Source organism: Squalius cephalus, assembly GCF_949319135.1.
Source record: "Squalius cephalus genome assembly, chromosome: 6".
NCBI lineage: Eukaryota > Metazoa > Chordata > Actinopteri > Cypriniformes > Leuciscidae > Squalius > Squalius cephalus.
In genome coordinates, this window is record NC_137127.1 from 15,933,698 (window position 1) to 15,960,382 (window position 26,685).

General features: G+C 38.4%; 1 protein-coding gene across 9 annotated transcripts in view; it reads right to left on the reverse strand.

Moving 5' to 3' along the window:
- pclob (piccolo presynaptic cytomatrix protein b) overlaps positions 1-19,816 on the reverse strand; it is a 103,826-nt gene extending 84,010 nt beyond the window's left edge. For 8 of the 9 annotated variants that reach the window (XR_013821475.1, XR_013821476.1, XR_013821477.1 and 5 more), the window contains exons 1-6: positions 19,518-19,816; positions 8,056-8,938; positions 6,792-7,664; positions 1,943-2,821; positions 1,030-1,854; positions 44-937 (exon numbers count right to left, since the gene is read on the reverse strand). Coding sequence is in view for 5 of the 9 variants with exons in the window: in XM_079873784.1 (XP_079729910.1) it covers positions 44-937; positions 1,030-1,854; positions 1,943-2,821; positions 6,792-7,664; positions 8,056-8,832 (4,248 nt within the window). In the remaining 4 variants the exon portion in view is untranslated. Of the gene's footprint in view, positions 1-43; positions 938-1,029; positions 1,855-1,942; positions 2,822-6,791; positions 7,665-8,055; positions 8,939-10,932; positions 11,081-19,517 lie in introns of those variants that run through there. The other variant, XM_079873781.1, reaches the window with a different exon arrangement.
- Between the last annotated feature and the right edge of the window lie 6,869 nt (positions 19,817-26,685).

Genomic DNA, 26,685 nt, shown 5'->3' on the forward strand with positions numbered 1-26,685 from the left:
AGTAGAGCCCACAGCTCATTTTGCAAATTCTAAATAATCTTACCTCGGTTTGATGAGGCATGGGATTAAACCCACATAATGTGCATACAATGCTCTTGCATTCAGTGCAGGTGTTGAAATTAGGAGGATCTTTCTTGAGCTCCACTTTGCAAAGTGGGCATTCTTTAGGATGAGAGGACTTATCAGCTTGTTGAGGCTTTGATGGAGGTGTAGATGGTGCTTTGAAAGGTTGAGGTTGCTTCTTGTCTTCCAGTTGCTTTTGAGAAAGAGGTTTACTTTGCCCAGCCTGCATTTTTGTTGAGTCCTGAGATGCTGTAGATTCCTTGCGAGATGTAGACGCTGTTTCAACAGCAGATGTGGTTTTGAGAGACGTCTGTGAAACTGATGAACCCTTACGAGAGACGGGTGGCGTCGTAGACTTCACAGAGGTCTGGGAAATTGTTGAACCTTTACGAGGTGTTGGTGGTGTTGTGGAGGATTCATCCTGAACTACTGAAGATATAAGATTAGATGCTGAGCTGAGGAAGGAGGAACCAAAACCCATAACCTTCTCAGCGACAACAGGTTGAGGCGAAGGGGATCGAGATCGAGCACCACTAAAACCAAAGCCAAAGAAACCTGTATCTTCTTTAGAGGAATCTTTTTTTGATGTAGTTTCGGATTTGGCTAAAGCAGTACCATCTTTTGACTGTTGAGGTTTTAGAGTTTCTTTTTGTGCGGGTTTTTTTTCCTTTGGGGGATTTTGTGTTGTAGACGTAGAAGTGGGTTTTCCAAGTTCTGTTTTTGACTTGTCCTCAGTTCTACTGTCTACTGGAGGAGGCTGATTTGGAGCTGTTTTGTCTTGATGCGAGTAAGTATTAGCCTGTAGCTGGGGATTTATACTTGAAGGTTCATGTGTTCTCTTTATATGGCAATTCAAACAAAGCCATTCATTCACCTGCATGGCCAAAATCAAAACCACAAATCAACATTACTGTTCTTCAATCAAAATAAATATGACCAAAGAGTAAAAGAAACATCTCATCTTACCTCCTTTTGAAGAGGCATGGGGTTAAATCCACAACGGTTACACACAATGTTTTTGCAATCAGTGCAGGTGCTGAAGTTAGGAGGATCACTGGTAATACCTGCCTTGCAAAGTGGACAGATTTTGGGAAGAGGCAGGGGAGTTTTATCAACTTCCACAGACGATTGGTCTGGTTTTGCTTTCACAGAAGATTTGCTGGCTAGATGAGGAGACTCAGATATCTTTGTGTCTTGTTTTTGTGTGGTAGGTTGTTTTATGTCCCCTGTGTCTGTGGTCTGTGGAACAGCAGGGCTCTTTCGTGACGTGGGTGGTGTTGAGGTCTGGGAAACTGTTGAAGCTTTGCGGGAGGTTGGTGGTGTTGTAGATGTCTCATCTTGCACAGCTGAAGATATTAAATTAGATGCTGAGCTGAGAAATGAAGAGCCAAAGCCAAGAACCTTCCCAGAAACAGCAGACACCGCAGGCTGAGGAGATGGAGACCTTGACCTAACACCTCCAAAACCAAAAAATCCAGATTCTTCCTTTGCTGTTTTGGCAGGGACTTCAGATTTGGCTGTATTTTCTTGCTGCTGGGCTTTTTGGATTGGCAGAGTACCATTCGGAGCCTTGCTTTGTTGGTCCTGTAATAATTTCTGAGCAGGGTCAGTTTTCTTGTCAAACTTGTCCAATCCAGAAGCACCTTTCTTTTGGATTGAGGGTGAAGCCAGTGGTTGAGAAACAGGGTTTTTGTTGGGCTGTTCTGCGGTCTCCAACTTTGGAGGTCCTGGTGGCTCCATTCCTTTGAGAGCTCTTTGTGTCTGACAGTTTAGACAAAGCCACTCATTCAACTGAATAAATAAAACAAATTGGTTAACTCATGTACACTTGCATCATTAAAAAACTTTTCAAAAGTATTAAAAGCCAACATAATGTTACCTCTGTTTGATGGGGTGTTGGGTTGAATCCACAGAGATTACACACAGTGTTTTTGCACTCAGTACAGGTGCTGTAGTTAACAAGGTCCTTTTTTATTTCTACCTTGCAGAGCGGGCAGGATTTGGGTGGGGGTTGAGAGCCTTTGACTGCTTTTGGCATCTGTGAAGAAGGTTCAGATTCTTTAGATATTGGTGCTTTGTTCTTTTGGTCAGCAGTTGGCTCTGTCTTTTTCTCTTCTTTCTGACCAACTGATTCATTAGCCTTTCCTGTAGACACTGATATTGCAGCCCCTTGTGATGTTGTGGAGCCTTTGCCAGATGTTGGTGGAGTAGTAGTCTTGGGAGAAGTTTGAGAGACTGAAGATGCTTGGGGATTAGTTGGAGGTGTCGTAGAAGGTTCATCTTGAACTGTTGATGAAATAAGATTAGATGCTGAGCTCAGAAATGAGGACCCAAATCCTAGGACCTTACCGGACATGGCAGAAACAGCGGGCTGAGGGGATGGTGATCGTGACCGGGCTCCACCAAAGCCTAAGCCGAAAAATCCTGACTGTTCTTGCTCAGTCTCAGCCTTTGGTGCTGCTTTAGACACAGAAGAAGAGGGAGCATTTTTTGCTGTCGGCTGCTGTAAAGGTTTAGGGGAGGGAGCTTGCTTTGCTCCTTCTGCACTAGTCTGTTGTTCATGCATCTCCTTTTTCTGAGCAGCAGGTTGGTTGGCATGACTAGCCTTTGTTGGCAAAGCTTTGGGCTGTTTCTCTAAAGGACCAATTGTAGAATCCATTTTTTGAGATTTGCTGGGCTTTACAGTGGGTTGTCCTGGAGGCCCTATTCCTTTCAGCGCTCTCTGTGTCTGGCAGTTTAAGCAAAGCCATTCTTTTGCCTGCAAAAACATCTATTATGAGTAATTTCTTCACATTGTTTATTTTTTGTAACATTAATAACAAATGAGAAAAAAAAAGATTTTGCAGGATTGGTGTAAGTTGACTACAAGCAGATATCATAACATTACTACTTGTTGCTTTGAAAAAATATGTAAAAAAACCAAACATCAGAGACTCAACCATTGGTGATATACTGTATTCTCTCTCTCTCACACTTTTTTTGGTCTTTTAAGTTGTTTTTATAATAAAAAGAGAAAATTGGTCTGCACTCTGAAAATGTCTATTAATTTATTTCAATAGCTGTGTTTCCATTACCCTTCAAATTGTGCGAATTGATATTGCGGATTGAAAATACACCCAATGGAAACACGTCAATTTCGCCAAAAACTCCCATATATCGCAAAAAAGTTTTTACCCTCGCTTGAGGTGGTTTTTCAGGCAATTTGAAAAAGGAATATTTCGCAAAACTGCAATGGAAAAAGTTTTGCATTTACAGGTCACAGGCATACGTAAAAGTCGATCATTCTTTGAAGAAGGCACGGTATGTTTGGACAGAAGACAAGTTAAATTTTTCAATACCTTGAAGCAGATAGGAGGGAGAAACACCTCATACGTGCCTCCCAAGTGGATTTCCTTGCCATTAATGCTTGGATAACATGCCTACGTCTCCTACAATTAAAAATAATGTCTAGTGCGGTGGCTGGGATATATGTAAACCTACCAACATCCGTTGCCATGATGTTTGGAATGACTTATCACAGGAGGAAAAAATTACGTTTTAGTCGCATAACATCGGTTAACTGAAACGGCGTCATTTCGCAATAGTTTTTTATCGCCATTTAGAAAATATTTTTGTTTAAATAAATAAGTTTTGCGCAAATCTGTAATGGAAATGCGCCTATTGTTGCTACTAATAAAATATCTTCTTTTAATAGACATTTCTGAATGCTGACCCATTTTGAATTTGATTATTAATATTAATATCTAAATATTTAGAACAGATAAAAATCATGACGTTCGTGCATATTTTGCTTTGGTGACTTTTAGAAAGAATGTTGCAAAGGCTTTGACTTCTTGAGAATTCTTCTTAGCAAGATGAAATTTGAATATGTTCATGTCAGACCAGCCCTTACAACTCTTACTTTAACAACTCTAAAGTTTCATGACCTTGGAATACTCCTGCACATTACAGACAACTGTAAAGTATACTGAAAACGCATATTCTGCTAGAGGCCTACATGACTACTTTTATAAAGGCATTCCCAATAAGCTAGAAGGTGAAACCACAGTATGTTCACCTCAAACCAGCCTTAAGACACTAGTAAATGTTTTATTATTCTGACTTTAGAAGTCTACAGTGCAGTTGCTCTGACTTAAAAGGGTCTTTCCAGTAAACTAGAATGCTGAAACAAATATTTTCATTTTAGAGCAGTCCTCTGAAGATCTCCAAAGTCCCATTTGGCTAAAATGAAAATCATTTGAAATATTTAGTGAATGGGCTCTTTTGTGTTACAAATAAAAAATAAACAACAAACATTGATTACTAAGACCCACAGTAATATTATTTACACAAGCTTATATATGTACATATACTGCACACACACACACACACAAAATATTACAAGTAAAATATTACAGACATTTTTTACATTTGCATTGCAGTAGGCAGTGATAGTGTTGTGTGATGTTGGGGAAATCGAACTGTAAATATCCCTCAACATTCTCAGAGTGTGAGCTGAGGGTTAAATTAATTTCCCTCTGTATCGCAATATTTGTGCTGCATGCACACTTCAAGCACACAGCTCACCCTGAAGCCTACATTTAATCTCTGGAGAAAGCCAGCAGCACTCTTTTTTTAAGAATAAGGAAACTAAATAATTTTGATAATTTTAGCATTGACTAAAAATATACACAGATGTCTTGCATTTGCTAATTCTCTAGGGCAATTCCCAGGTTTGAATATTTCATGATAAAACACCAAACACACAGTTGTGGCCATGAATGAAGGTGACCTTCATATTACAGAGATATGTTTTTCACTATTATCTCATTCCAACAACCTGTGATTGACACTGAGCACAATCGAGTAGCAGATGCCACTGTAATCTACACCTCATCTCTGTGTTTTTGAACTCTCTTGGAAAAGTCTTAGATTTTATCTTTGAGGACTGCCCACTGATCCCCTGCCTGTTGTTTTTTCGTCTCACATAGCTGGTCCATGTGACCCAATAGCCTTGGAGTCTCCTTACCAGGCTGCACGTAAAGTCTGAATGTTTAATTACAGAATCAATAGTCTTTTGTGCTCAACACATCTTAAAATATGAAATGGCCATTTAGGGGCCAGTCTGGTATGTCCAGGGCTTCCAGATGATGAAAATAGAGGTGATAAGGGTTCTCTAGGGAACATATATTATTACAGCAGATTCACTGCTAAGACTAAGTACATGACACATCTCTGGCCTTGACTATTCTATTCCCTTAATATAAAACCTGATGGCCAAAGATGATACAAAAGTTAGTCTGTGTTTAGTCAAATATACACAAACATTATTTGTGCAACACACTGACATTTATGCTATTTTTAAAAATGAAATTTGTACATTAACAAACCCTAATAATATTCAGTATGACTACATTCAGGATAAAATAGTAATGGAAAGTAACCAACAAAACTTAATGTTAAACACGATGAAAGTGATTTCAGATGTTTTTGCTAACTTCAACCAGTGCTTCTGATTAGCTAGTTTTCTGATTAATATAAAAATAAAATAATAAATGTCTTACGACAGTCACAAATATATTTTTTCAGAACACCTATTTCAGTGATGAAACCAGTCTGGTAGTAGGGACATTTAATGAGTGGTTTTCCAAAAAAAGAAGAAAAAAAAGAAACCTTGACAGGAAATTTTAAGGTAACACTTTATTTTGATGGTCCCTTTTGAACGTGGTGTTGACTATAAGTAACTTTGCAACTATATGTCAACTAACTTTCATTGGAGTATAAGTAGACTGTCTTCTTAATATCTGCAAACACTATATTGTGATGGTCCTGGTCCTCCAACAGACACTCTACTGACTATAAGTAATTTTGCAACTACATGTCAACTTAATCTAACCCTACCCCCTACCAGTCTATTAATACTTAACTAACACTCTAATGAGAGTTAGTAGACATGTAGGTGCAACGTTACTTATAGTCAACAGAATGTGTTAAAGGGACCATGGCAAAAAGTTTTCTAAATAAAAGTCTTGAATTAACTAGAACTTTAAAATAAAAGACATAATAGACAGTGAAACAATAGATCTACTAACTTCTGATGCGAAAGGAGAATTATATATCCTCTTGGATCAAAACAGACGACAATATAAAGCCCATGAGATCATCATGAACCTATCTCCCCAAGCAGTCTTGACTATCTTGATAGCTTTGCTGGGTCTGGAAAGTGGCTGAAATCAACACACTGGGTGGAACGTTTGCATGTAAAATAGAAAAGCCACTAACTGCAATGTTTGACCCAGATAAACGTCATAACATGAGTCACAAAGAAAATAATGTCTATTCATTCATAATATCTACTTGTCACCCAAAGCCTTAATGGATATGTAAATCACTTTAAAGCATAACTAAAAAAAAGGAGGAAACAATGTGAATATGCACATTGATGTTTTATTTTCTGCCTTGAGAGTGCAAGCACTTTATTTTTGTAAGTTTAGGCTGGGAGTAGTCTGAGGCAATTGAGAATCAAGGCACATTTTGTCTCTCTCACAGCCATTTTCGGTCTGCCTTCCACAAGACTGCCTCCACACAAACCAAAGAGACTAGAAAATACATCCATCTTTTACAACAGAATCACTGGAATCACCCAGAACATGTCCTCTGAAATTGCTCTTGACATTTCCTGCCCACAGTTCATTGCACAAACCATAATGTGAACCTACTGCAAGAAAATACATTCATCTGTTTCTTACCTCCGTTTGATGAGGCACAGGATTAAATCCACACTGATTGCACACAGTGGCCTTGCATTCAGTGCAGGTACTATAGTTGGGAGGATCTCTTCTCAGGCCTGCCTTGCAGAGTGGACAGGCTTTGGGAAGAAGTTTCGGGCTTTGATCTATTTTAGTAGCCTGAGCAGATGAGGATTCCTTCGTTGTCGTTGGTTTTTGAGTGTCTTGGGGTTTATTTTGTTGCTGTTGCTTTTTTCCTTCCAGTGTCTCTGATTTAGGAAGATTGGGGGAGCCCTTAGAGCCCTCTGAATCTTTTCTGGTAGAAGGGGGTGTGGTGGTCTTGGCAGAAGTTTGGGAAACGGCAGAACCCTTTCGAGAGGTTGGTGGAGTTGTCGAGGGCTCATCCTGGACAGCCGAAATCAAATTGGATGCTGAACTAAGGAACGAAGAACCGAAGCCTAGAACCTTCCCAGAAACAGAAGAGGCACCAGGCTGTGGAGAGGGAGAGGGAGAGCGGGATCGAGCGCCACCAAAACCGAAACCAAAGAAACTGGACTCTTCTTCTTTTTTAGGGGGCTCAGTCTTTGATGGTGGCTCACTTTTGGCAGGAGGAGCATCTTTTGTTGGAAGAAGTTTTTGCTGTGACATTTGCGGCGATGGATGAGCTGCACTTGTGCTAGACTGGCTTGACGGTTTCTGACCGTCTGTTGGTTTGGTTGGCTGGCTGGCAGATGGAGGCGTCTGCTTACTATGAGGTGTGTCTTTCTTTGCGGGGTTCTGTGATGGTACGGAGACCTTGGACTGTGGCTGGGCTTTTAGCGTAGGAGGTTCACTTCTTTCTGCCCCTCCCAGAGCTCTCTGCATCTGGCAATTCAGGCATAGCCACTCCTTAGCCTGCGTACATTGAGGATACAAATGTCTGTTATACAATCGCTAGTTTTTAACTTAACAAAAATTCAAATCAACAAAGAAAATGTAGTATTACTTTGTTAAAGAGTTATTATAAAAAAAAGTGTCAGCATCCATCATAGTCCAATAAAGCATGCTTCAGAGAGAGTGCACTCTGGAATTATAATGGTGACCATCGCCTGATAGTACAAACTGATGGCTAAATCTAGAGTGGTCTATTTGCATAAAATATCTTGATTCTATAAAATAACACTATTATATAAAATATCTTGATTCTATTTCTATTTTAATTAAAAAATGAGCGCAAATAAAAAAAGAGTCATGCATATCAAAATACCTCTGCTTTATGTTTTAATGCTTAGGAATTTGTACTCACAGTTGCATCTGGAGGACTGAACCCACACATGTTGCAGACCACTGATTTACATTGTGTGCAGGTGTTATGGTTGGGAGAATCCTTGGACTTAAAACTGAGTTCTGTATTTTTACAGACTGGACAGAGGGATTTCACACCAGCTCCATCTTTCACCTGAGGCTCTGCTGAAGGAGGCCTTGACCCAGCTGCACCTGCTGGATGAGAACCAGGTCCTCTTGGGCCTTGTTGTTGAGGTCCAACCTTCCCAACACCCTGCTTAGGAGATCCACCCCCACCTGCTCCTTGTGGCAATCCCCCCCTCCCCACTCCCTGCTGTGGGAGACCTCTACCAGCTCCTTGCTGTGTAGGACCTCCCCGTCCAGCTCCTTGTGGTTGAGATCCTCCCAGTCCAGCTCCTTGTGGTTGAGATCCACCACGTCCAGCTCCTTGCGGTTGAGGTCCACCACGTCCAGCTCCTTGTGGTTGAGGTCCACCACGTCCAGCTCCTTGTGGTTGAGGTCCACCACGTCCAGCTCCTTGTGGTTGAGGTCCACCCCGTCCAGCTCCTTGGGCTCCCCGTCCCACACCTTGCGGCTGCTGTCCACTTTGCCTCTGAGGTCCCTGTGAGGGTGGTTGGCCGTTCCCCTGCTGTTGAGGATCCCTCTGCTTTGAAGGACCTGGAGGCTGCTGTTGTTGCTTTTCCTCAGTTGCCTCATCCCCAAAAAGACTGAACTTGTTCACAGCAGAGGACATCGCACTTAGAGGATTCCCCCCACTCAGAAAGTTGGAGGAGAACATGTTGGCTGTGGGGAATGTTGGTGTAAGGGAGGGCTGGGATGGAGGGGCCCAGTGGAGGGCTTCTCTCACCAGTTGCAATTATTCCTCACATCTACCTCCAGTGTCCCTTAGAAAATATAAAATGGACAATGAAAAGAGAGAAGTCACACATCATTGTGTCTTTAATGCATACATACCTTTAATGCACACACACACACACACACACACACACACACACACACACACACACACACATAATAACTTATTCATTATCAAATCAAAATATTAGTAGTTTCAGACTCCAAAAACAAAATAAAATTATTTAGTTAAAGGCCAAATTTAGTTAAAGGCCAAATTATTTAAAAAAATTAATAACAATTATAAAAGCAAAATTGAGTAAAATGAGAAGAGTACTCTGTCTAAAAGTGTTGTTATTTTCAGGCATGCTAAGTCTAGCTACTGTAAGTCATCTTCAAAGCAGGTAAAAACCTAATTAACGCAAAAGTAGGAAATAAGATTAAACAAACAAACAAAAACAGTCATGAACTTTATAATACGTAATCGGTAGCTAGTATGTAGTGGTGGTAGATGATGATCAATCTTATACAGTCACAATCTGCATTAATCACACCGACATCTATTGAAATGGTAAATAACAAAGCAAATAGTGATGGACAGAAGTTCCCTTACTGTCCTGATCATGATGCATTCACCCATTACTTCATATAAAACTATTTAAAAAAATAAATAATGTTTTCATAATTCATAAGATAATTTTTCCACAATTATTGTATATAGATTCCATGATCTTTGGTCTTCCGAATGGCACTATGCCAGAATGCATTCAATATCTGCAACATATCTGTTATGACCATAGCATAAAAATAATTATAGGTTGAATAAGTTGATTCAAAGTTTAATAACTACCTACAAATTACGAGTGCAGTTCTGCAGTTACAGTGACAACTCTAAAGACAATTTGGCAATGGCAATTTTACTACATCTGTTGTTCATCCACATGTGTAATACAGCTTAAAAATGTAGCATGAATATGCAACAGCAATAAAACTCAGATTTTTCTTGTAAAGCGTGACTGCATTCCCCTGCAATTGACTGAGTGTTTGGACGTTTCCCTTCAGCACCTTGGACAGCGGTCTACGCTCAGCGCATGCATCACGTTGCTCTGCCGTTTAGCGTGAAATACAACACGGTACACCATTCACAGCAGTAACTCTATGCGGACACATTCATGATGAGAAACTTTAAAGAGTCAAAGAGTGGGTTTTCTGTGTGTATGTTTTTTTTTTTCGCAAAAGCATGATTGTTTTTCAGTAGAGAGCGCGCCGTCAACATTTCAATCACATCGATAACCTGATATTAATGTTAAATGTCACATTGTGCTCTTCAGACAGCCTACAAATATATATTGACAATCTTTGTTCTCCTTCTGCTCCTTCAAAACCAACATCTATAGCCCGTCTACAGAAATCATCCGTCGGCATATCCGGGTTGGAAAACCTTAGCTGCATGTGTAAAACACAATGGGTGTTTTGCAATCTTATGTGAAAGAAAACTTAATATTTCATAATTTAAAGGATTGGATGTTTTAGTTAAAAAAAATAAAAATAAAATAAAATAAATAAGTCTGTTTTTTGTTTTTTTGCATCAATAGACAAAAAATAGTATAGTAGTATAGAATAGAATAGGTTGGTTATTTGATATGAGATTGTAGATGGTGGATGATCAATCTCAGACGGTCACGATCTGCAGTTATCAATACTGATCTCGCCTCATAACATGCTTTCAAACAGGAAATAAAATAGCAAACGGTGAGAAATGGAGGTTCCCTCACTGTCCTGATCATGATGCATTCGCCCTTGATCAAGCCCTGCAATTTGATCAAGGATGGGAGGATTTCCCAGCCTCATCACTAAAATCGCTTTCTTGCATGCTGTCTGAGAGCATCTAGAAGCCGAAAGCATTTCCAGACTAGAAGTAGCCTACTACTCTACTACCACACACCATAATCATCTTTCATCAAAACTGCCACTGTGTTCACACGGGAAAACAGGAATATTTTCATCTGAACGGGCAGCTGAAGTCGTACAAACAGCATCCTACCTGCAGCGTGAGAGCATCCCTATTTATTCTCCCATTTCTGTCTCTCTAGTGCTGTTTGGTAGTCGGACTTTGCTGCTCAGCGTCTAGGATGGAGGTTACGAGGAACTGAGGGCATACCCGCTTTCACAATCATCCCCTCTGCGCATGCGCCGCACATGACAGGTGATCAGCATACATCGCCTCGCGAAAATTGAATTTAAAGCGACATAATCATTCGTCTTTGACAGACTCTCCGCTAATAATCGGCTAACGTTTTATTCGGGCATCTGTAAGGGGTTTGATATCGTCTGCACAGATAAGAATGTTGACAGTGCATTAATATAAATAACAAACACCATAAGGTTAGTTTTATGAACAGCAGTTTTATTAAAATTCTATAATATAGGCTAATAGAAATGTGAATACATGTTTGAATATATTTATTTTGCCTATGTTTCAATATTTTGATGATATTATTGATTAATATTATTGTCTCCTAGTTAACATTCTATCTGACTAGAAATTAAATCTGACATGTAAAGTAGCTGACTATTGGTAAAAAGTGGATCCTCCTAATGAATAAAGAAAAAAGAAAAAACATATCTGCAATATATATATGCTTCTAGGCAAAAAACATATTTTGGCAATTATTCACAAGCATGGTGTCAGAAAGGATAACCATTGTGCTTAAATGGAAAAATGTATGAATAAATATTGCCAACAGTGCAAAAGAGGTTAAACAACAACAGATAATAAGGTAACACTTTTTATTTTAAGGTATGTAGTTCCACGTTACTACATGTACTTACTATAGTAATAACAGTAAATGATCCATAATTACAACCCTAACTGTAACTCTAATAGTGCATGTGGTTAATTAATATTACTCAGTATGTATTTGAGTAAGTACAATGTAACTACATCACCTTAAAATAAAGGTGTACAATAAATTACACTTTTTTTAAGGTGTCATTGTTACAGTGTAATATAATATATTTATATATATTATATTGAATATATTTAAGTACTGAGTAAGCAACTACTTAGTAGCTACTTAATTATGCATAATTCACTGTTATTACTAGGGAAAGTGCATGTAACATGTAACAAGGACACTGTAAAATAAAGTGTTACCAAATAAAATAAAAAACCAATAGGCTAATATTATTATTATTATTATTAATAATAATAATAATAATAATAAGCTTCAAAGAACTCTGAATGGGATACATGCTGCTACAAAATGCAATCTGGTTTATGTTTATTAATATAGAAGTTCAACTGCAGTCAGAAACATTGAGCCTGTGGCAATGGCCTAAATCAGTTCACCTTCACATTCACAGTAAACATTGATAGGGTATGACAATTCCTTTTCTCTCTCTCTCTCTCTCTCTCTCTGTGTGTGTCTGCTTGTCATTTATCTGTGTATACTCACTCACATCCATCATCTCTCCGTTCTCACGCTGCGTGAGTAGCCTGCTTTTCTCTGTCTGCATTATAGGTTTTTGCATGGCAGAATCAGTCATGGTCCTGAGAGAATCTAATGTGCTCCACTCTAGTGCTAATGGTCAATCCATAAAAAACCATCAGTGCCGGCATGCCAGTACCATTACCTGAGTCTTGCTGCCCCATCCCTCTTCAGAATAGAGCTCTCGGCAATCCAAAGACTTCAAATATTTCAGTAACATGGCCAACATAAGATCTCTACTTTCCTACTGTCTCTAAAGCAGTGGTTCACAACTGCTGGTAATGCAACCAAAAGAAAAAAAGGTTGTATTATAAATAGGATTATCAACTATTAAAAGAGAGGAGAAAACACTTTACATATTTTCTTGTTGCTGTCAAAGGTTGTGATTTCAATCAAAGTTTACAGCATTGACACAAATTCACCTATCAGTTGCGGCAAATATTGTTAATGCTTTTACAAAATTGTCATGTTTCCTCTCGTCTTGTCATTTTAATGATTATTTTAGGGCCAATGCAGTTCATTGAAATGTTTTTAAAAAAGTTAATTTTTGTACAATAAACAAATGTGGTGCTGTCGGATCGCTAATCTGAAGTGAAACCATTGCAGAATCACTTTGCTAAAGTATTTCAGAACTACCTGCCTTTTAACTTCCAAAAAGTTTTTGGCTTTATCTTAAACCACAAAGGAAGCAAAGATCCATAAACATCTAATGAAGTGTTAATCTGTTCTTTAATGAGCAATGATGCTTTTTCATGATATGCGTCAGCATTTGAATTGAATTTTCAAAACGTTAGGCCTTTTTAAAAAAAAAAGTCTTCAATGTTTGCAGATCATGAGTAGCTATTACCACATACACACTGTTAAAGGCCAGGCATTTCTTAGTAAGTGCTTATCTTTTACTTTTAATCAGGCTTCAAGCTAAGCCAAACTTCAAATCAAATCAAATCATTTTATTGACTCTTTATTCGATCTCTCTCTTTTTTCCTTTCATCAAACATTTCTCTAAAATGTCTAGTTACTCTAGTGGAAACCTACTCATTCAGAAGCCAGTCTGAAAACCATGTTGGATTGAGGTCACATAAATCAGGAGTGCTTGGCTTACAGCCCAGGCGACTTTTCTACAAGAAGCAGTTCATTCAAGACAGTAGACCAAGCCTGTCACCCTGCAATGCGCTGAACAAGAGCAGTCTAAACAATCTGCCAAGAAGCTACATCACAGATTGCATCTCTCCAGCATCTCTCTGGGGATTAAGCCCAAAACTATAACTGCCATTTACTCCTTTCCAATGTAAATTAATTCTCATCAATTTAGAATAAGCCCTCAATCACTCTGAGCTATGGTCTAGCAATGGTTTATGGAATAATCATACATCACCTCACTGTATGATGCAGAGTCAGATGCAATTAGGTGGAATGTCTATTCCAGTAAATTCAGCATGTCTAGAAACCATATCATTAATGGATTTCACCTGGTTGCCCAAGTTTAAGGAAATAAAATTGGTAAGGAGAAAAAGAAATAGTTCACCCAGAAACCAGGGTTCAGAACTGAACTGAGAGTGCATTTTAAATTACAATCTAATTAATGCATTTGATTTGAAATTACAGTAGAAAACAGGATGCAGAAATGCAATTCAAATTGAAATTTAGGGAAGAAGAATAACATTTCTTTGAATTTCAGTTATTTTATTTAACTGTAATTTTTAACTTCAAGACTTTTAAAACTTGATACACAATAGAATGATATAGAATGACTGATAGATGAATGATAGATAGAACGATAGACAGAACGATTGATGGATAGACTGAACGATATATAGATAGACAGAACGATAAAGACAGAACGATATATAGAACGATAGATCAATAGATAGATCAAAAGATTGATAGATCGAAAGATAGAACAATAGACAGAACGATATGATGGATAGACAGAACGATACATAGAACGATAGACAAAATGATATATAGAACGATAGATGAATTATAGAACAATCAGTTTTCATATTTTTGCCTAAATTATTCCTTTAATACAATATGATTTCCTACATTAGCATGAGGTTAATGGTTTGTGTTGAGATCAAATATTTTCATAAAGGATATAAAACTGTTTTGAATAGGTGGTGAGAGCCAGGAATCGTCTGGAAACATATGTGTTGCCGAAATTAATTTGGCTCTAATGCAGTAATGTTAACGTAAACAAGAAATTCACCCCATTTATCTATTCTGCCACTGGGCAGACAGAATTCTGCCATTGAAACACACAGATCAAGACAGCCAGAGAGATAGTCACATTTCTCCAGAGCCTGTTCCTGCGAGTGTGTACGGTGAGTCGTGCATGTCTTCAGTCCCCCATGCATCACTCTCCCACTCGGCCTGCGCGTCATGTGTTGGGGGAGGGAGCATGGACGTGTGTGTGTGTGTGTTGTGCTGATTATGTGTTGCGTCATGCGTGGGGAAGCGTAAACACTAGGAAGCTGGAAACATTTTTTCCTCTCCCACCATTTGTCGGTGTGTGGGTGGGTGGGTGTCTGTGTGGGTACACACAGCCAGATTGGGCTGAATATTCCTCTAGACGTTGTTACAGCACCATTCTCACCCTTCTGATTGCTCAGATGTCGCTCTTTCAAAGCTCAGAAGACTGAAAGGGTTTTTCATTTGTTTCATAAAAAAACATATCAAAATCAAATACAAGAATCAATAGTATTTCAGTTAAAACAGATCAAACATGCATTTTAGTCTGGGACTTTGAGCGTACTGAATGTAGGCTCAAAGATGCACTAGTCCTCAACATGCTAGTGAAAACCAGAGAGGTGGTATTAATATTAAGTGGCATGGCATCCTACGCACAGAAGCCATTGGCACATGCTGCTATGCTTAGCAGCACATTCGGTGGCACATCCGGTTCTTATTGGCATATGCCAGTGGAAAGTGGCATGTTGCACTAAAACTTGTCACATGTGCCGATGGATTGTGTCATGTGCCACCGACATTGTTGCAGAACATGTCGGCATATGTAGTGGCACCTCCAATAGCCTAGTGACACATGTCGCTTTCTCCCGTGTATCATGTTGTAACATACGCACTGAACAGCACTTTTTTTCCCCAATTTGCATAGGATTGACAGTTCAGCTGTATCATTTGAAATTATAAAAAAAAAATATATATAGACAGTATTTAGTGGCCACAACTAAAAAACTGAAACCACCAGGGGCATGTGCCACCACAAACTGACTCTACCAATCAGGTATTGTGATTATTGTGATAAAAGTGACACCTGCCATTCTGAAATGCATTATGAAAACTATTCAGAAGTGCTGGACCTTGACACTGACTCTTCACAATGCAGAGTAATGTTGGTCTGTAGATTTTATATTAAACTCGATGTCTATTATAATGTGGCTGAAGCAAGTCAAATACTTTATCAAAACATTCAGGCATCTTCAGAAACAATGCATGTTCACATTATTATTAATTATTACATAATTCCATAACATTATTTGTGCAATATTAAAACAATAGATGAGAACCACTAACCACATATTAAAGGGGACCTATTATGCAAAATTCAAAAAGGTCTCTTCAATATAACGGATAAATAAAAGAACGTTAAATTGTTAGTTCACCCAAAAATGAAAATGATGTCATTAATTACTCACCCTTATGTCATTCCAAACCCGTAAGACCTTCGTTCATCTTCGGAACACAAATAAAGTTATTTTTTGATGAAATCTGAGTGCTTTCTGACCCCACAGACTGCAACGTTATTACCACTTTCAAGGCCCAGAAAGGTAGTAAAGACATCGTTAAAATAGTCCATGTAACTACAGTGGTTCAACCTTAATGTTATGAAGAATACTTTTTGAGCGCAAAAAAACAAGCGTAACTACTTTATTCAACAACTTCTCGACGCATGCATGTGGTGCTGACGTAGGAGCCGGCCAATACTGAGCAGCCATTCTTACGTAGAACCCAGAAGCACTGCACTGTGTTTACAACGTGAACAGCGTCAGAGACTGACACGGAAAAGAGGACATTTTTTAATAAAGTCATTATTTTTGTTTTTGTTTTGTTTTTTGAGCAAAAAAAAGTATTCTCGTAGCTTTGAACCACTGTAGTTACATGGACTGTTTAAACCCTAACGGGTTTGGAACGACATGAGGGTGAGTAATTAATGACAGAATTTTCATTTTGGGGTGAACTAACCCTTTAAAGTCCTCATGAAAAAAAAAAAAATGCATTTAGTATGAATATGTTAGCCTTAAGGTTATCTATAAGCTAGTGCGCTCCAAAACAATGACAACATTTGCATTTAGAGGATTTAAGCGTTAAAAACTTACAGTCCATCACTTCCGCCAATATGGATCAACAATTTTGATGACATCACCCTGCACTTCATCCTCTCATCAGATTTTCTGTCCAATCAATGCTCTCTAAAATCGAAATTATTATTACATAATTCCATAACATTATTTGTGCAATATTAAAACAATAGATGAGAAACACTAACCACATATTAAAGCAACACTAAGGAACGTTTCCTCTTCGGTCGCCCTACAGGTTGGAAGCGGAATTGTCCATTACCGCTGTCGTAAATAATTTTGACGCCCGCAGCCTACTGTCGCACGCACGCTCGCTGTTTATCCAGCACCGGCTTTGAGTGAACGATGTCCACAGACAAGGTAGAGTATGTTGCATGATTTCATGAAAGTATGATGTATTGCGACATCAGAAACGAAGAAAAACGAAATAATGACTATTGTAACGCTTGACGTAAAGCAAGTCAAATTTGTAGTTTTTTTAAATTTGTAGTACTCATTCGAACTACAGAAACGTGACCCGGTTTGGCAAATTATAAAAATATAGGGCTGCAAAGCGAATCCAGAAGTGCCTTTAATCCTGTTACGACTTGATGAACCACTGAAACGATTTTGGAAACATTATTTTAAGGTAAAAAATGTTACTTTAAAGGGGACCTATTTACATCATAAACAGACAAGCTGCGGCTAAAATCGGTCACTTGTTCACACAATTACTATTTTCTACATGGTGAAAAGCACATAATGTATTATATAGCAGACAGGGAACGATTCAGAAAGTGTAAATATGCTCTCCATTGTGGCGAAATAAGTCTGGTTTCACGTTAATATCACGCGAACCGCCGCAGCGTGCACACAATCTGCTCCGGTCCAGAGACACGATGGCAAAGAGCGGATCATATGCGTAAGTCGCCACAGACCACAAAACGGATCAGACCCATTTAAATTCTACACAGAATGCTATATTTTAAAGCGATGTAGGAGGAGAAACGGTTAGCCATGTTCGGCTTTAGAAACAGCACTGTCGAGTAGAAGTGATAACACTGGTGCCATGCACCAACATAAATTACACACTTTTCCTCAAAGTATCCTCAGCATGATTACGTTCACTGTTTTGCTTTAGTGACAGTTTCATATTAAATCTAAAAGGCGAATCTATTAGACTGTGGCTGTCATAAGCTGTCAAACGCAGCTTTGCCGAGCTCAACGGCTCTGCAAAAATAAACTAAAAGCTATTGGCTATTTTAAAAAAGGGGAGGAGCTGCTCGATATGTCCCGCCCTGTGTTCCTGTTTCAATGGAAATTCCGTCAACACATTGAATAATGCTGAATGTTTCAAGGCACTTCAGTGGGCCTTTAAGTAAATAGTCACAGCCTACTTGCACTAGATGTGCTGGTTTCGGTCTCTTCACCGGCTGCAGCCATGTCCTCATCTCATATACCTTCTAATGCACTCACATTCACGTAAAGTAGCCTTTTTGACAAGTTTGGGTGAGTAAAGGCAAAACGCACAAGATATGTATTGGAGTAAAGAGTGCATATGCTTATTCAAAAATGTAGTTAAGTAGAGAGTTGCTAATATCTTTATACTCAGTCAAAGAGCAAAGTAGCCTACTTAAGTAGGCTACAGCATCCATTTAGCCTACATTTACTCAAATAATTTACACCACTGCATGTATGTACACATATGCAGTATTTTCCAGATAATATTTTATTTATTTGTTTTAGTAAAATGACTATATAAAAGCCAATCATTTAATTTAGGACAAGATTAATTTAAACATGTCTTTATAATATTACACTTCATATTTTTATCACACACCATAATAGCTGTCCTTATTTATTTATGTTGTAAAGAAGACCATTCGGATCGCCTTAAATTTTTTTTAAAACTGTGATCTAATTTTAATGGTTTATTGAAGCTTGCCTCTGGACAATGTATAGCTCTTCTGTTTGTTTGTTTACGTGTGTGTGTGTGTGTGTGTGTTTGATTGATGTCTGGGGATGTTGGAGCAAGTCTTCGCTCCTGCTTTCGGTAAGCTCTGCTGCTTCACTGGCCCTGACATGTTATTCCATCAACCATGCCTAAACCTTTTGACATTTTTCATGTCCTTAAACAAACTTTCTCTCTTTCAGCCTCTTTAGGTGTCTCAGCTTCTCATGCGAAAACAAACATAGTTATAGAAAAGGATGCAAGCATGCATTATCACTGCAAAAAATATACATGTAGGCTACAAAAACATGAGGACACAATCAGATGGACAAGCTAAACAAGCTGATGTTGACAAATACACATTCACACGTGCACTCATCACATATAAGGTCTTGCATATTCTTGCTTTGTCTCAGCAGAGTATATTTGAAGCACATATGCTGGTATTATTAATTGGATGTTATAATCTACACACATACACACACACATACACACAACCAAAGGAAAACATGCACACAAACCTCTCTGCATGTGGAGTACAGCAGAGGGTCAGGCTGTAATCAATACTGTAACTTGATCACACACTGTTCGCCAGTTTCATTAAATTTAAATATCTGCCTCGGAGAGGAAGAAGAAGGACTGGGTTGTCCAGCTAGAAAAACAAATAGCTTGACAGCTAGTTGACAGTGGTCAACCAACCCCCATCCTCCATCATAAGATCATTTCATATCTGCAAGCCAAGCGTGATGTAAAGCTTGCATATATGAAAGTGTACGGTTATACTGTTGAATATATAATCTTGAAGCCAATAACATGTCCAAATACTCAGTCTAGCAAAAAAACTTTTCTATATTAATAATAAAACAAATACATAATTGCAACTACTTACCTAATTTTAGCCCCAACAAATTAAGGTTGAACGCATACAAATACCCCAAGTCCAGTGTGTTTAATGGCGTTATAAAAGCTGTTAAATCCACAGTACATCAGCGTCTCCCCTTGTCATCCATATTCACAGGAAGCTACTGCACTGCCGCCACTAACTCTGATTTTCCCCACCACTGACCATCATCAACTATCAGCCTAAAAATACTCTTAAAGCGACAGCAGCTCTCTCTCTCTATCCTGGCACTCTTTGGACACCCTTCCAGCTGACTAGGGACTGCCCTAATCTCCTCCTGCTCATACAGACCAATCAGGAGCAGGCAGGAAGTCAGTAGTGATGTGTTGTGAGAGAGCAGGAGAGAGTGAGAGAGAGAGATAGGCAGCTGTGGATAATAGATATAGAGGGAGCATAGACAAGAATCAGCAGGAGATTATGTACTTAAAAGATCCTGCCTGGTATATGAAGGTTTTGAGGATGGCGTGGGTGGGTTTTTACCATTACTGGTTCAGCTTATGTTACAGAAAGCACTATAAACTGCAACTGCTGTACATATGAGTATATAATACAGTTGTATATATTGTATTGTATTGTATTGTATTGTATTGTATACTACGGGGCAGTTGAATGCTTCAATCTGATTGGTTGGTCTTGACCGCATTACATGTTCATATCACTTCGCCAAATGTTTTAATTTATTTCAAAGGTCCTTACAGCCTACAACAGCAAAAGAACCAAAACCCACAACGACACTGACCAATAAAGAAAATATAGAAAACAATAGGATAAAAACGATGAAATATTTTCATGTTTTTTCCCCCACAAATTTACGTTTTATTATGTATAGAAATCACATACTCTCTTTCTCCCGTTCTCTCTCCCACTCAAACGCACACACATACAGTGCGGAGACACATTCGCGCAGAAACGCGTTGTCAGCACTGCTCTGACGATTTTATCAGTAAAATACATAGGTAAAATAGCTTAGCAACTTAAAAGCTAAAAGACATTTCTCAATAGTGAGGTAATAACTTCGCTGTTCTTGAAGCAGATAAACTTTTTCTATTAGTAGAGACATTGCTGCCGAATACTGTTGAGAAACGCAGACTCAGGCAATTCACACATGCTAAATCTCTCTCTCTCTCTGATAACTTAGTCTGATGCATTAGTCTGCTATAAATGGCTCAAGCCTTCATTACTAGCTCTAAAATGATGTTATGGAATTAGCAACGGAGGAGTGGGATGAGATGCGTAAGAAATTAGTCCTAAACAAAAGAGCGTTTTAAGGACAAAACCCTGACAAATGTCTTGAAATTCAACATCTGAACAATGTCTTAATTGTGTGTAAGAGGAATAATTGACTGTACAATTATTAGAAAATAAATACACACTATAATGCAATAAAGTGCATTATTTTCGAATAATTCAACAGTCCTTCGTCAATTATTCCATACATTATTATATTATATTATACAGACATCCTACCTCTCCCAGAAGGTCTAGGAGTCTCCCACATATTGATAACGGCTCCCTGACGACTGCAGATTTTATACAATATCCCAGAAAGCAAGAGACAGAGAGTGAAAGCCATATTATATATATATATATATATATATATATATATATATATATATATATATATATATATATATATATATATATATATATATATATATATATATATAATATGGTGAGAGAGAGAGAGAGAGAGAGAGAGAGAGAGAGATAGATAGATAGATAGATAGGTAGATAGATAGATAGATAGATAGATAGATAGATAGATAGATAGATAGATAGATAGATAGATAGTGAAACATTTACAGCTAGATGCACCATTGACATTCTCTGAATAAATGAATGAGATAAATCACAGAGCGAGAGGATGTTTAAACCATGAAGGCTTGACTGACATGGCTTGTTGATGAGTTTTTAGGTGAGGTGCTTACCGAAGCTGCATTTTCCTGCCACATGCTGTCCTTGATGGAGTAATGCAATAGCAAGGTCTAGACACTGAGCACTGTATAATTGACGAAGTGTAAAACAAGATGGGGATAAAACCTATCTCAGAAGTCTTGCCCTCAACTCTCAATGTTGTTTTAATGAGTCACACTCTCTCCAGACCTCAGGCATATCATTTAGTAAATGTTTGCTTTTGGGAACAATGTGGATACAGACCTCAACATGTCTTCAAGCTGAAAGCAAACATTCAGAGACCATCTGCTGCACTGTGCGCTTGACATTTGAATGATCCAATATGGCTACAAATCAAACGTTATTGGGATTTCATTATTGCTTCATATAATTTTTTTTTTTTTGATGTGCAATTACAATGATAGGGAAGTGAGTTATAGCTTTTATGCAACTAAATTAACTCTCATGGGCTGTTGCTGACCATTAGAATAGAACCCCCCTCCCCCCATCAAGGACTTATAACCATCATTTAATGATAATGATAATAATAATAATAATAATAATCTTAATCAAAACTTCAGACATTTATGCAGTGCTGAAAAGGCTTTGTTGATGCTTAAATATGGTGTTGTTGCTTAAATATGGTTAATCAAGTGTTTATGTATTCACAATGATATTCGCTTTGCAGCTTAGTCTCTGTTTTCTCAGCATGCTATTATTTCGAATATTTTAAGGGACTTCAAACTGCACATACAATGTTCAAATAAAAATGCAAAGCATTTTCTAGTGGTGCAGCACTGAGACATTGCTTAGAGGTTCATAATTGTTCTCTCTCTATGATTTGGAATAACAAAGGCAGGTGCGTAATGACACTATTCCCAGCATATGGAGTGCCGTGTTAACATCTGCACTGCTGAACGCTTTTATGTGTAACAAATGAGTGAACAATCAGGCTGGATTCAGAGTTACCTATTAAACTTAAAAACCATCAGAAACACATATTTGCCTCTTCAACGAGCAGCATTGACAAAATGAATCAAATTTGTTGTTTTACACTTGGTTTTCCCCTTTAATTCACTATAAAATTGCATAGCAGTTAACATTAGTATTCTGACACATTTTAGCTGTGATGCAACTATGATTGAACTATTAATAAAAAATACCATAAAATACTAAACAAGCAGTGTTAGCACAAACATATATTTTAATTTTAAAATTTAACAACATACCATCAGACTCTTTGATGATACATTAACAACACAGTCTCATTTGGAAATATGTGCCTTGATATGTGTAATACCTATCAAATACGTGACATCTCTTCAAAATGATATTACGTGTTTCTTGCAATTTTTGCGACACTTTCAAAGTCCAGTGAGTAAAAATAATGTACCACCTACTCTAAATCTAACAGATAGAGTTAACAAAAGCAAACGCAAGATAAAAATGCATTTGCTAAAGCAACCAGCTTTTTGACTTGTGGGTCGCGGGACTCGTATCTTAGCGCTTTGTATCGTAAGTGCAATGCTGTATCAGGTGAGGTACTGAGCAAGTTTACTCTGTCAGGAAAGAAAAGCCATAAATGGAGCTCAAATAATGTGCTAATGGTAAAAGTATTTTAAGCTCAGGACATAGTATTGTGCAAGGAACCATACAAAAATAAGTCTTTCTTAATTGATAATATACCCCTGTAATCATAATTGTGAAAGGAATACAAATTGTTGGTATAGAGTTCATTTCAGTTGGAAACTGAAAGAGAGGCAGAACAGAGAGAGGCACATTTTCCCAATGGTTGCTAATGAATGTCCTTGGCCTTCTCGTCGCATCTCAAAGCAACTGAACTCGATGACCTTGAGTTTCATGTCCCGGTTGTTGTGGAAGAGAACACAGAAGAAAAATAGCATCACTTTTCAGGTGTAACTTTCATGACCAGGAGAGAAGTTATACTTCAATATCACCTTCACTGGCTCTGCATGCCCATGGGGGTGTAAAGTTAGGGAGGTTACTGTAATCCAGTGCTACACTGAGAGATCGAGTCTCTTCTCAAATATTTATGGGCCGTCACTGCCACACAGCTGTTGCCACTGCTACTGTCCAAACACACGCTAGCTGGCCCGTGGTCAATGAGAGCCTGCCTGTCACTCACCACACTGATGCTATCACATAATACAGCAATAAAAATATACATTACATTTGTCACTTCAGCAGCTTTCCGAGGGACAAGGTCTGTATGAATGACACGTGTTGGGTTAGCTGAATTTATGAGGGCACCTGTTAGAAAGGAAATAAATGCAACGAGATTAGTGCCATTGACTTCTATGATTAAACTGTCAGATGTCGTGATGTGAGACTGCAATGAACCATATATTCTAACACAGAATACAACCTCTCATGTTAGATGACTGAAGCTGAAGTAATGAGACACTCTGTCCCTTGCACAAACTCCATTTGCTCAGGGAGCACACATCTTAGCCAAACACTTTTCATCACTTGTATCACTCGATATCCGACACTCACGGATTAAAGCTTTAGAGCTTGAGCTGACCAACTGGAGGGTTGTAAGAGATTATGTAAAAACACAGTAGGTCTTGTTCTCTAACCGTGAGCATATATTTATGCATACAACCTGTGCAATTATTTCCATGCAGAAATCATGAGTCATCATTTAAATTGTTCTACACTAACGACAAATTTTAGAACAAATTTAAATATATAAAGTATAATGTAAAACAATGTTATATATATAATATATATATATATATATATATATATAGATATATATATAAATATATATATATATATATATATATAGTATTTCATATCATGCATGTATTTTTTTTTAAATCTTTATACATGCACACACACACACGTACACACACAAAAGAAAAAAAATCAGCACACCTAAGGATACTTATCAATATTATTAGAGAATGAAACCCAATGTCTTGGTGGCATTGTCCAATTTCAACTGTAACTGTGATTTATGACATGGTGTGTCGAGGTGTACAAGCCATGCAGATCTAAAAGTCAATTATATTGATTTAAAAATAAATATTTCCTGCGGTGTGTCTCTTCTTGTATATTTTGAGCTGTCAGCATGTGTTTGCTGCCCGAGTAACAGATGTTATGTTTTTACAGAGCAACGGTTGTGATTATGTAATGTGCGTACATGAGTATGTGAGATTACAGAGCGGATATGAAGACGTGAATACCCAAATGGAGGGTTATAACTCTCAGATTAAACACATTCCATCCTGACAGTGGTTGGATAAGCTCTTCCTATTTTACAGAGTGAAAGAGAACAGGGGTCAGTTGAGACACACCAATTTTGATATTCTAGGGGATGCCGTTTAATCCTGCAAGGGCAAAGGTGCTTGTCCTTCTATTTGAACACCACTGGTTTTGTCCCATTATATTTTAATATCAACATTTCAGGACTGACTGATGTCAGAAATGGCCTACAAATGTTCTTTCTCCCTTTTTCATTAAAGCCCTGGAATGCTCTGAACTCATCAGTCAATGTCACAATGTTCTCACCAGGACAAAGATCATCAAATCAAATCAAAACTATCCAAAACTAAAACTCAAAATACTGCTTACAAAGCAAATACAAAGTTCTTAGATTAAAGTAGCAGTCTTAGAAAACATTAATAAAAACTGACCCTGATAATCATCTGATAGTCATCATTGCCAAGTAACTTGTCATATCAAACGCTCAACCTTTGAGAAAAATCAGGCCATGGCATACTTTAAAGTAGCCTATAATTCTGTGGGAAAACCTCAGACTTGGCAACACTGCACTGCATGACCCACTGAAAACACTGGCATTACACTTTCTCCATGAATGTCCCACAGGAATCTGTTTTCGACCCCTTAATATTCTATTCACCAAATTACTCCGTTCTTTCAAATGCATGCCTTCATTTTTCTTTGATGTGCTGATAGTATGCAACTGCATTCAAATAAACCAGTTTTATATCCATCTTTATGAGGTCAGTCTGTCTCTATGACATCTATGATAGGTATATATAGGTTTGGTAAGGTTTGGTAGTACTGTACATGATTTGTATCCATAATAAATGTCAGTCCTCTGTTTTTTTCAGGGCTGATGAATACTCAAACTAGTCCTCTGCTTTACATTTCTATCTCTTCTGTCTCTTTTGGTGCCACTATCTCTCCTCTCCATCTCTCTGAGTCAGTGTCTGCGTGCTCACGCTGAGTTGTAGTGGGTGAAGTGTCACACAGGCAGATGAATTGTGGGTATTACTTCCACTCCCTCGCTGTCCTCCTCCATAACTGTGCTCCAGGCTGTGTGAGTAAAGCGGAGCCTTTAGTGTAGGAGCGTTGAGTGTGTTTGCGTGACTGTATGCGATGTATTGTACTGTGCTCTGCATAGCAGGGACTGATGGCAATCCTATGTGACCTCTGTTCTTAACAACAACAGCAGCAGCTACTGCTGTCTTGAAAAATAGAACATTTTCAGGGTTATCCTAATGCAATTTTCTGTCTTCAGTTAACAGGTAAATCTAAAGGGCATGTTCAGGCTATATTTCAACCAAAAAAAAAAAGCATTTTTAATGACAATTTCATTATACACCACCATTCAAAAGTTTGGGTTCGGTAAGTGTGGCAAGCAGGGTGGGGCCGAGAGCCCTGGGAACAGAACGAGGCTGGTGCCGCGAGTGATAATGAGTGTCACCTGCACGCCACAACTGACGCAAGTCCCATGGAGGAGAGAGGAACAGGCCTGTTCTTACGTTGTGTTGTGTTTTTGTTTGCGCGGCAGTCGTCCGTGAGGTGCTGTCACTTTACCTTCGTTTTATAGTATTTATTTACTTTGAGAGTAAAGGGTATGTTGAACGTTTGCTGGTTCCCGCCTCTTTTTTCCCTGAACTTGAACGTTGTTATAAGATTTAGTTAAAAAAATAAAAGTCTCTTATGCTCATCGAGGCAGCATGTCATGAAACTACAACGCATTCTCATCCTAGGGCGTCATATACTGACGCTTTTGACATTTCGTCTACATCCAACGCACATGGCACCCTTTAGCGTCAATATATGACACGCACAGAGCTTTGTTCAGTTTAGGTCTGAGGTAGGGTTAGGGTTAGACCACTAGGAGGCGCCTTCTCGCCCATATCTATCTGCGTCTCATATTGACGCTACCATGTGCGTTGGATGTAAACGAAATATGACGCCCTAGGATGAGAACGGGCTGGAAACTCTAGATGGCGCATGCTGATAGGTCCTTAACTCAATCTGC